The 11,988-nt window shown below is 40.9% G+C and overlaps 1 protein-coding gene across 1 annotated transcript in view; it reads right to left on the reverse strand.

Annotated features, from left to right (window-relative positions):
* Kmo (kynurenine 3-monooxygenase) overlaps positions 1-6,471 on the reverse strand; it is a 31,177-nt gene extending 24,706 nt beyond the window's left edge. Inside the window, exons 1-3 of the mRNA XM_057770398.1 lie at positions 6,364-6,471; positions 857-926; positions 473-570 (exon numbers count right to left, since the gene is read on the reverse strand). Of these exons, the coding sequence (XP_057626381.1) occupies positions 473-570; positions 857-926; positions 6,364-6,417 (222 nt within the window). The 5' untranslated portion in view covers positions 6,418-6,471. The remainder of the gene's footprint in view (positions 1-472; positions 571-856; positions 927-6,363) is intronic.
* Between the last annotated feature and the right edge of the window lie 5,517 nt (positions 6,472-11,988).

Raw genomic sequence — 11,988 nt, forward strand, 5'->3', positions numbered from 1 at the left:
TCCTCAAGTCTACAGACCCAGCATGTGTTAAGGGTCCACTGGCCTGTCAAATCTGGAATTTCCCAAGCCTTTGCTGAATGAATTTTCATATGCAGGACATTGGTATCAAGTGACATTTCATATCAGGATAAAAATCAATGCCATAGGATTGTTGAAAACCAAACATGAAGGCTATAGCCATGACTTAGTGAGCAAGAGAACTCGCTATGCAGACACGAGGACCAGCATTTGGATCCCAGTGACAAAACTCAATGGTCAGTGAAGGACCCTGTTTCCCAAAAGCCCAAGAGGGTAAGGTAAAGAATGGCAGAGAGGGCACCCAACACGTTCCTTTGGCATTTGTGGGCACTAGTGTGGGCATGTCACCCAACACATACGTGAACACATAGGTTTATGGCACACACACAGACACATAAGTATACACACACACACACACTTTTTTTAAAGGACAAAAACTGCATCAACAATGTACCTGGTCTTCCAGACCTATGGCCTTCAAGGCCTGCCGTCCTCTATAAGAAAGGGCCAAGTTAATGCTTCTTCCACGTGTTGACTTAGCCACTCGAATATCTAAAAACAGGAAACAGACTCTGTGTTGCACACTTCCTCAAATGTAGGGAAGGAGCGAGCAAATCCTGGCATTTGAGTAATTGTTCAATTCAGAGTCATATTTAAAAAGACTCATTGACTCATCTAAAGAAAATACCAGGTGTAAATTAAATTTAGATCACCAATGTTTCAAAAGTGTTCTAATAGTTCTTATATCTTCAATTTCTTTTATTACAACTTCTTTTAGAAAACCCAAAGACATAGATCAAACAATGGGAAACTCCCCCATTTTCCATCGCCCACTTACCTTCCCGAGCTTCATACACATCAACTTGAAAATTCCTCTTTGCAAGAAAGCATGCGTTCAGCGCTCCAACCTAGAAATCAAAGCCATCCTTTTCATGTCTTCATCTGGTGCTGTACATACATGGACATTTAGTTGGAAAATGTACTCTTGTGTATGGATGGATATATTAGATCATTCATTATATTGACTTAGTTGTAAAAGGATCAGAGGTAAAAATCTGTGAAATAATCTAGGCTGATTGTGCATTTCTATAATCCAGCCGAGGCTGGAGGTTCTTGAGTTCAAGACCTGAATGTCCAACTTAGGACCAGTGTGTCTCAGTGTCAAAGGGTGACTGGGAATACTACCTTTGACTAGCATGTGCAGAGTTCTAAATTCATTCCCCAATAATGTGAAAGAAAAGAACAAAATAATCACATTAACTCAAGATTAAGTGGTATAGTTGAAGACGTAGGTTTGGCTTTTTTTCTGCAAATGAGTGGACACATGTTAGAATACTTAGAGAAGATCTTTTCATAATCAAGTAAATAAGAAAATACTCTACTAGCATCCCCAAATGGCCACTACAAAGGAATGAACAAGAGAATTCTGGTGTATTTACACAAAAGTATAAGTGAAGAGTGAGGCACAGATGATTCGTACTCTGTGACATTCTTACAAAAAGGATAATAGAGACAGAGCCATGGGTATATGTGTGTATGCATGTATGTATGTATAAATATATTTATACTTATTAACACATATATGATCATATGGTGTGGATATGATAAAAATATTAATTAAAAAGGAAATATCCATGGCAGTGTTCTAGTGGGTAAGAAGTCAGTCAAAGTCATTAGAATATATTAGTTCTCGTGTTGAGGGTGAGCTTGTGTGAGCTTATTATTAACAAAATAACTAGTAACGACAACAACAAAAGTGGTGGCTACGAATGCCTTCTTCAAGTCCAGTCACAATAGTATATCAAAAAATATGAGGATTGCAGTTCTGTATAAGTGAGGTTCAGATGACGCTAAGATGAAAACCTAGGCATACAAGTTCAGCTGCCGAGGCTGCTTCCATGGCTAGGGATGCAGGCTTTATGCTCTGAATGTGTTAGCCCTTCTCGCTTTCTCTAGAAAGCACATAATTTGGAGTAACCATCTGCGCCATCTTCGGCTGTTAGGTGACCAAATGACGAAGACAAAAAGAGATACACAGAAATGTGAGGTGCAAACCACTCCGAGACTCTCATAGCTCTGGTAAGACACAGCTGGGTTTCTGACCACAGAAAGGAGGGTGGAGGAAGGAAGAAACTGGGCACAGTGAGCCAGACCCTGAAAGGGCAGGCCTCCCATAGGGGCACGGACATTGGTGAACTGATTCTGCCTCTGTTTTAAAGCTCTGCAACATGAGCCTACAGCAGTAAGTGGGAGTGGGGGTGGGGACGAAGTGTAAGGAGTAAATTCTGGCACAGGAGCAAGACTGGGTTCTGTGAAGTACTTCAGAAACCCCCCAAGACTATTAGAGAGATACAGACAGCAGCCGCGAGAGGTAAAACTTCTTTGATGAAACCAGAGCCTCAAAAGACAGAGGAAGGTTCACAGAAACATCAAAAGTGTCCTCTGATCCCAGAACAAAGGAAGATGTACTCCCACAGCTATCAAAGTCTACCGCACCTGTGGTAAGATAGCCTAGGGATGGAATGATAGAGAGAAATCTCAGTGCCTAAAGATGGGCAGGGACCTGCATAGTGACACAGAGGAGCCTGGTTAAACTAACTGGGTCACAAAACCAAAGTCAGGAATCTGGGCTACAGGTCTGGGGGAGGGAGGTGGGTGCGAGAGTAGCAAGGGTGGGGAGGGGCGAGAAAGTGGTATGCATTTTATACCATGAAACTGTCAAAGAACTAAATAGAAGAAAAACTACAAAAGAAAGTACAATGAGGTATATGTACACAATGAAATTTTATTTAGTTGTAAAGAAAAATGAAATTATAACATTACAGGAGAACAGATAGAGCTGGGCACGATTTTGTTGCGTGGAGTACACCAGATTGTAAAGACAGACAGCTTGTTTCCGCTTAGACATAAAAGACAGATTTAAATATGTGTGGAGGGGGCATGCAGGCAAAACAGGAACTGTGACGGGAGGAAAAGGTCAAAAGGAGGGAGGGGCCAGCAGGATTAATGGGATGCAAATGTATGCCATAAAAAAAGAAGGGGAGCTCTCTGTGGGAAGAAGGGGGACCAGCAAGAGGCAAGGAGAAAGGTCAGGGAGGGAACCCTGTGAAGAATGAGCAGAAACAAAGTATAAAGAAATACAGATCATGAAAGTGTAACCAAAGAAATTCATTTCTTCGCAAAAAATATTTTAAAATATCAGTAAAAAAAAAAAGCCAAATGGAGACTTGTTTTAGTCTTATTAAAATAGAAGCACCAAGGAGGGCTAACAACAAGTTCTCTACATGTACATATCAGTAGCATCTGCAGAAATGATAGACTTGACCCAAAAGACACACTCTAAAGACCTTGACCCAAGATTGCATGAGTTTTGCTGGGTTCTGTGCACCAGGGATGTTTCTTTCAGAAGTGAAAGTTCCAAGTGCCCTGATTTTGGAAGTAGAAAGGACCAGGTGGAGAATAATGTAGAGATGTCTGTGTGAGGAGTTCAAAGAAAAAGGAAGAAGAGGCCGGGCGATGGTGGCGCATGCCTTTAATCCCAGCACTCGGGAGGCAAAAACAGGCGGATCTCTGTGAGTTCGAGACCAGCCTGGTCTACAGAGCTAGTTCCAGGACAGGCTCCAAAACCACAGAGAAACCCTGTCTCGAAAAACCAAAAAAAAAAAAAAAAAAAAAAAAAAAAAAAGAAAAAAAAAAGGCAGAAGAGTTGAGTTTAACACTGAGGATTTGGTTTTAACCCAAGAGGAAGAAACTGAGGGAAGTAGAAACTGAAGAAACTCGAAGAGAGTAGGATTGCCTGAGCTGCTGGCTGGCAGCGGACACTCCTGTGCCTCTGGGCTGTGCACACTCACTAGGCTTACTTCAATTTGGCTGTGGTGTAGAAAGATCTCAGGCTCACTGAGCAGCTCCTAACCTTTGAAACCAATTTAGCATCAACAACGTTCTGAGTTTGGAAAGAGCTGTCAGAGACAAACTCAGCCATGACAGCTGCGTAGCTCAAGGGCACGTGTAGGAAGCGATTTCACGGCGGAAGAAGAGCTCCAGTGTTATTCGGGGAGAAATCCACAGAAAATGGGCACACTTTTACGTCTTCTACAATCATATGTGGGTTTGTTCCCTCCCCACTTGGATTTCTGAGGTGCTTAAAGAGCCATCCTTGCTGCTACCCTTGGGTAATTCACAGATACAGCAGTTTTCTAACCGGTATTGCTCCTCCTAATTTCCCTAAATGTTCTACATAAAAAGTCCAGGGATGTCTGCTTACTTGTGATAAAGCTCAGACTTGCCTGGAACTTTGCATCCTTCCCCACCCTCCCGGTGTTGAGTACCACCATGCATCACCATGCCCAGCATGAAGGATCTTCCAAGTCATAGTTCATCTTCTTCCTAAAATCTCCGCAAGGCCTTCAAGCGCTAAGCAACTTTGAGTTAAACACAGCCTTCTTCCCTGATCCTCTAAGATGCTGGAGGTGCTGTCCATGTCAGTGTTGCATCTCATGGAGGTGTCTGGTCCTATCTTGTCTCAGGGCTGTCCTTGACCTTACTACAAGACCCTCTGCAAGCATTGCCCTGCTTGCACAATTCTTGAAGCTCCCGGCTGTCTTGTGTTCTTTTTGTTTTATTGCCTTTCTCCTCCGTAGAATGCTGACTCCTTAATCCATATCTTAATATCTTAAGACCACAGGCAGGGATACATACGCTCTCATTTTGTTCAACAATTTGATAGGAAGGCGTTAGAGCGAGGCCTGGCCTGAAGTCTGGCTGACAATCACAGAATGTGCTGATCTTCCTTAATGTTTGGTTTTGCTTGTCTTTGTTGAGACACAGGATCTTACTGTGTGTCCCACATAGGCTTCTGTCTCTACTCCTCTGCCTCAGTCTGTCAACTCCTAGGGTGTGGGCAACCCAATCTGCTCATTTCTAGGCATTTGAAAAATGTAGAATGAGATAAATTAAAGGACTTGTCATATCTTTTTTTTTTTTTGGTGGAAAAATAATGTGTGTGTGCGTGTGTGTGTGTGACATTTTCCTTAGCCACTCTTTTTCTGGTGGGTAGCTAGGCCGACTCTGTAGCCTAGCTGCTGGGAGTATTGTAGCAGTACACATAGGCATGCTGGCTTCTCTACAGAGAGCTGACTTGATTTTTTTAGGTATAAACTGGGAAGTAGTGTAGCTGGATTGTAGAGAGGTTCTATTTTTAAGGAGCCACTGTGTGATAGCTTCATTAATTGGAATGTTTTTATTCTATCAGAGTTCTACCGAGAGGAAAAATATATAGTTTTCTTTTTTTTTTTTTTTTTTTTTTTTGAGAGTGAGCTAACTTTGACTGTAAAAATATGGCACACATTCACACTCCTTCCTCCCCTTGAGGGCAAAATATCAACACCATCTCACATCTTGCTAGGTCTGAGTGACAGCCCTGTGGCCTCACCTGCTGGGCTAAGAAGTGAGGGGCTTACTCACCGACCTGTCACATTGGAACTGCCAAGGAGTATGGGTGAGCAAATGTGTTATTTCTCATTTATCTGGACAGCTAGTGAGTATCTGACAGGTTTTAAAAACTAGTCATTTCCTATGCCTTGACCCTTTTCTTCGCATCAGAGAGTACTGAGTTATTTTATTAACCAGAGTGGGTCAGAATGTTTTTATTAAACAGCCTAAGACACATAGCCATGCCTGGGAGCAAAATCAAGTTCAATTTTTTTTTTTTGTAGGAACTACTAAACCAAAAAATAACAAAAGAAAAAGACACCCTCATACTTAGTGGATATAAACTATCTTTCCCAGAAAGAACAATTGAAAACAAATGCTGTTATCAGATTAATTGCCAAGAGGGCTCTCAGCTGATGAAGAGACCATGGTACTTATACACAATGGAATAGAATTTAGCCATAAATAAGAAAAAAAATCCTGTTCTTTTAAAACAAGAATATATATTAGGTCATTTTAATAAAAATGGGTGGATTTGGACGACATCAGGATAAAATGAAATAATATAAATATATAAAAGACAAGTACTGAATATTCTCTATCACTTACGGAATCACACACACACAGAGGAGGGGGGAAAGAAAGCCTAAAAATGTAAGAGACTAAGAAGGAGATCTGAGGGAAGGAAGAGGGTAGAAGGGCAGATAGACATAGTGTGCCTACATGGCAATATCAGCAATTATCATGTTAATAATTGTAATAAAAAGCAATGTCATAATCAGAATAGGTGAATTCAAAGATTAAAAGGTTCAACTATTAGAATCAATAACCTACAGATGATAAACAGTCATTAGTGGTATAGTAATATTAATAAAAAAAACATCCACAGAACAATACACTCCTGGACGGTCTTACCAAACCACCGCCGATAACAGCCACTCTTGGTCCTCCAGTGTCAGATGAGGCCATAGTTACCTGAACACCTCTGTCCAGGTTGGAACTCTCTGCCCTACATGCTGCTGTTTTGCGATCTTTTTATTGCCAGTGGTCCAGAGCCTTTGCGAGCCAGCCAGCAGCAGGGTTAGGACAAAGCTCACTTCCTTCAATAGTGTTTAACTCGCTAGAAGCCCAAAGTCCAATCAGCTCTGCTCTCAGAGATCAAGCCATTGCGACAACCAAAATTTAAAAAACCTCAGTCATATACAAGACTCTTTTTTTTTTTTTTAATAGCAGTCTTGGAGTTTTTCTTCTTCTTTTTCTACTGCATGCGTTAGTTTCGTTTTCATTCAAAATATGGTTATGAATGAAACTTGTCTGAGGTTTCCAAGCATTTTCCACTTCTCAGAGAGAGTGAGATGATCTGGATTGATACTTATCCTCGATGCTGGGACAAACCAAGCATCTGTCCTGAAAGGTCCTTGTGGGCTGGTGGTCGTAAGCCATCTCTTCTGGGGAGCACGTTCGACTGTCTTCGTCTCCTGAGCAGGATCTGTGGATGTGGACCTGACTGACCACATGTTCTCTTTGTTGTTGTGGTTTTAGCACTGGATTTTAGAATCTAGTTTGTGTCTTGCCACAGACAAGATGGTGAACTCACTGCATCTCTAGACTCGTGTGTGATCTCAGGGCATCTGATCACTCTTTTGACTATTGAGATGTATAGTTCTTGGTTGCAGGGGGTGCTATTCATGAATTGTGTTTCTTTTCTGAGATATATTGTGGTATGAAGTAAAATGAAAGCGTAAATGAAGATTTCTTTCTTTCCAATTTCTGGTCAGAATGAAAAGAAATTTCCTTGGGTAGGGACTAGAAGGAAACACCAGTCGATAGCGCCCCCTCTGGGTGAGTATGTTAGAAGCACTAGAAAACAGCACTTACAGTAGGTACTATAACACATGATATGAAGTTAAAGAAATAGCAAAGACACAGAGGGAAGGGCAATTCTTCTGTGAATTCTGTCTCTCTGGGAGCCAAGTTTTTTTGCCCAGAGACATATATCTAGCAATAATTTTGCTGTGTGGATTACCCTATCCAAGCCCCCTGCGTGTCGTGTCCGTCCCCACCTTTTCGTTTTTCCTCTCCTCCCCTCCTTTCTTCCTTCTCTACTTCCTCACTTGACCTCCCTTTCCCACCTTTCTCTTTCAATATAAATGTTAGCAAAGTCACAATCTTTCCACCCCATTTATTTTCTTCCAAGTAACAAGGTGTCACTCAAGAGTTCCTCAGTTTCAACATAAAAAAAAATGGATCTTTAGAGAAGCTTTTTAAAAATTAAGGTCTATTACACAAATATGTAAAGTACTTAAGCACAAACGTAAGTGTGACAACTTCCTGCACAGCATGTGCCAATCACGGAATTCCAGAAGGAAAACACTGCCAGCTTTCCTGAAGTCTGCTGGCCCAGGTCCCTCGCTCCCTCACACAGTGAGCCTTGTGCCAACACCATCTTCTGCTTGTTTCTGGTTGTAGCATCTGTACCATCACACGTGCATCTGACAAATGGTCTAATTTTGTATCTCTTTTTAAACGCTGCTATAAGTGAACACAAATTGGGAGTGTGTGTGTGTGTGTGTGTGGACACATGAGCGCCCGTGCACATGCATGCAAGTTTCATCACGGGAGTTGAACCTTGGGCCTCGTGCACACTAAGCGCTCTAGCTTCCACTGACTATATCCTCAGCCCTGCTTTGTTGCATAGCTTAGTTCTGTTTCTCAGTGTAATGTTTCTTGAGATCCATCTGCATTTGGTCACGTAGCTCTGGCTTGTCGCTTTTCATTGCCATATTGTTAATCTCCTGGTGTTGCCATGTTCTGAAATCTTGAGGTATTTCGGATTCTTGTTATGGAGCTTATATGGTCTTCCCTGAAAGTTCTGGATTCTTGTCTTTGCCCCTGGAGTTCCAATGTTTCTTGTTAAAGTATTTGCTCTGGCTCGTTCATATTTGCTTGATCAATGGAGTTCTCTTCTCTTAAAAAAGATGCATCTGTATTTTAAAATGACGTGTATTTGTGAGGAGGCATGCACATGGCAGTACACATATGTTCAGAGTCCTGAAGATAGCATAGGATCCCCTGGAGCTAGAGCCACAGGTGGTTGTGAACACTGCACAGATGTTGGGAACCAAACTTGGTCCTCTGCCAGAGCAGCACGGGCTTTTAATCACTGAACCATCTCTCCAGCCCCAATGGCCCTTTTGGGAATTTATTGGTTTAAAGGTTTCATCAAACTTTATTCCTATATATCATTTAATGTTTACTGTGCCAGACTGCTAATCTTATAAACACATCCATACTGCTTTTCTTATTTTTCAGTGTTTGCTCTAATTCTTGGAATTTTATATTTCTATCTTATCAATGTCATCTAGAATTCTCTTATATATACAGCTCTTTATGTTTGTATCTTACAGGTTTCAAAAAAACAAAACAAAAACTTCCTCCTAACCTAGATGGTCTATTTATACCTCTAAGTTTTTATTTAAAAGAGGGAGAGGTCCCTCCCCTGCTCAGTCTCTTTCCGCACAGCTAGAGTAGAACCCTGGAGCCTTGTGCGTGGGTTTCATTCCAGAACTATTGTGCGAGACCCGAAACAACTTGACTAGATTTGAATCGTGCTATCAATTCTGTCAGCTAGGAGTTGAGATTTAGAGAAGAAGAAAAAACCACTAGGTCAGCACTTGCCTCTTAAATTAGGACAAAGGCCATATCTCATACAGAACAGAGTGCAATAGATCAGAAACACAAACAAATCATGGAGTGTCAATGAGAACAAAACAGGTCACTATCATCAGATAAGTCCAGAGTTTAAAAAACTAGAACCCCAAGCAATGCGAAAACATTATTTTACCTAGCTATAAGGTTTCAACCTAAATTAAAGATTTATAGTGCCTACTATTAATGAAAAGACTTCAAATACATTTTCATTATTGACAACAATCAACTAAGCCACAGTTTCCCTCATTTCAGGCACTTGTATTCCACCTTCCCTACATGTTTCACCATTTTTTCTATTTATTTATGTTCTTATACATTTTATGTAACTAAAATGGAACTTTATATTACTGTTACAAGTACAAAATTACTTTCATTAATAAGTAGAAATTAAAAGTTAATAGTTGGGAGCTTTTTTGGCTATCTATTTGCAAAAAGTACCACAGTGGGTACTAACTCATAAAATTGCTCTCAGTGATTAATGAATTAATTAGTGCATTTTAAATGACATACATCTACAATCCCAGCTCTGGAAATATTGAGGTAAGAAGACTGTAAATTCAGGGTCAGCCTGGGCTACATGGTATTTCAATAAAATAAAAACCATAAAAAGAATAAAGAAACATTTCTGGAATATTTTATGTGTCATAGGTGATTGTTAAAATATATTAAATAACCCATTCATTCAAAGCTCACCATGAGGGAGGAATTTCAGAAAATTAAACTGGGCTATAGGAACTGGAGCTGTGCTTGGAAAAGAAATGAAATAAACAGGGCTGGAGAGATGGCCCAGTGGTTAAGAGCACTGACTGCTCTTCCAGAGGTCCTGAGTTCAATTCCCAGCAACCACATGGTGGCTCACAGCCATCTATAATGAGACCTGGTGCCCCCTTCTGGCTTGCGGGCACACATGGAAGGAATGCAGAACACATAATAAATAAATAAATATTAAAAAAAAGAAATGAAATAAACAAAAATAAAAGGATAACTCTAATTAGATGAAACTTGTACATATACCAATATTGAAAAGAACTTAAAATAACCAATAGCAATACAAATAGACATCACTGGGTCCTGGAGACAGCTCAGCAGGTAAAGGCACTTGCTGCTAGGCCTGAAGACCTTGAGTTCGTTCCCTCATCCACATAGAGGAGAGAACCAATTCCCACAAATTGTTCTACATGTGTATGTTGTGGCATGAAAACCCAAACCAAAAATCACAACAAAAATGTAATTAAAATTTTTAATTCATGAAAAAGAATACTATTAAGTTAAAAAGATAACAACAACTCTATTCCCAATACAGTACTCTGGTTCAGACATAGGCTTTCAAATGTCTTTTTTTTTTTTTTTTTTGGGATACAAAGTCTCATTATGTAGCTCTGGCTGTCCTGGAGCTGATTGTGTAGACCATACTAGCATTTAACACACAGAAATCCACAAGCCTGTGTTTCCCTAGTGTGGGGACGAAGGGGTGCACCATCAGGCCAAGCCTGACATGAAACTGTGAAACCATTGCTTGTGTATTAGTGACTGAAGCCTCACGCACTGATGAACTGGAAAGACAAACAAGAAGGAAAACGAGAGCCTTGAAGAAGCGGGTGAGGAAAAGGCTACTCAAGTTTAGAAACGTAACTTCTGTTTCCTTAAGGGTATGGAATAACCAATGTTAACTGTGTCCCCGGATATGACAAGAAGTGATCCATGCGTTATTTTGTGGCAGGAGAGTAGGGCATGGAGAAAGGGACTTAAGGAGACGTAGAAAATAACTAATGGCAGAAGAAGACTGGAGTTAGGTGTAAGGACAAATGGTTGAGGTGCCTAGTAACACGTCAAAGTGGATGCTGGCCAGCTCTCCCAGCATCCCTCAATACCTCTGCCTCTTTCCAGAACCTCTCACCCTGTCCCTCCCTAAACATCTCCTTCCTAGGATCTAGACTTCATTAGAAGTAGTCATGTCCTTCTCCTTTTATTTTTTCATTTAACTGGGACCCTGGAGTCCATACTCCCCCCCCCACTGTCTTCACAATTAATTTGTGTCTGCCCTTTAATGGTGAAAATGGTGAATGTGGGTTATGAGGATCACTACTTTATATGACTATAATTTATTTTTTTTCTTATTTTTTGAGGCAGGGTTTCTCTGTGTAACAACAGCCCTAACTGTCCTGGAACTAGCTTTTGTAGACCAGACTGGCCTTGAACTCACAGAGATCTGCCTGCTTCTGCCTCCCAAGTGCTGGGATTAAAGGCGTGCGCCACCACCGCCCGGCGAGGCGGAAATTTTCTCCTTAACTGCCCTCTGGTTCTGCAATAGAAAACTAAAAGAAGAGATTAAAATGGTTAAAATGATGGCTCAGATGCAATTTTCTATCACTTGTCATCATTAAATCAATATGCTTAGCCTGAAAGTGTATACATTATTAATCAATAACCAAGAAGAAAATCCTAAAGACTGTGGACACATTAAAAAACTTTATTAGAGCACATGTTAAAAGACAGAGGAAAATTGCCAGCCAGTGGTGGCGCACGCCTTTAATCCCAGCAGTCGGGAGGTAGAGGTAGGTGGATCTCTGTAAGTTTGAGACCATCTGGGTTTACAAGAGCTAGTGCCAGAGCAGGCTCCAAAGCTACAAAGAGAAACCTTGTCTCGAAAAGAAAAAAGAAAAAAACAAAAGAAAGGAAAATCGACAGACTCCGAAATGACAGTGAAAAGCAACCTTAAGCGGTGGGACAACGAGTAACTACTCCCTTGTCTAAAGTTGGCGGCACTTTCTAAAACTTCTAGGAAGGCGGGATTTGAAAGAAACGGAGTCACATCATGGGTGGTTGCAC

This window comes from Chionomys nivalis, chromosome 5, assembly GCF_950005125.1.
Source record: "Chionomys nivalis chromosome 5, mChiNiv1.1, whole genome shotgun sequence".
Lineage (NCBI taxonomy): Eukaryota > Metazoa > Chordata > Mammalia > Rodentia > Cricetidae > Chionomys > Chionomys nivalis.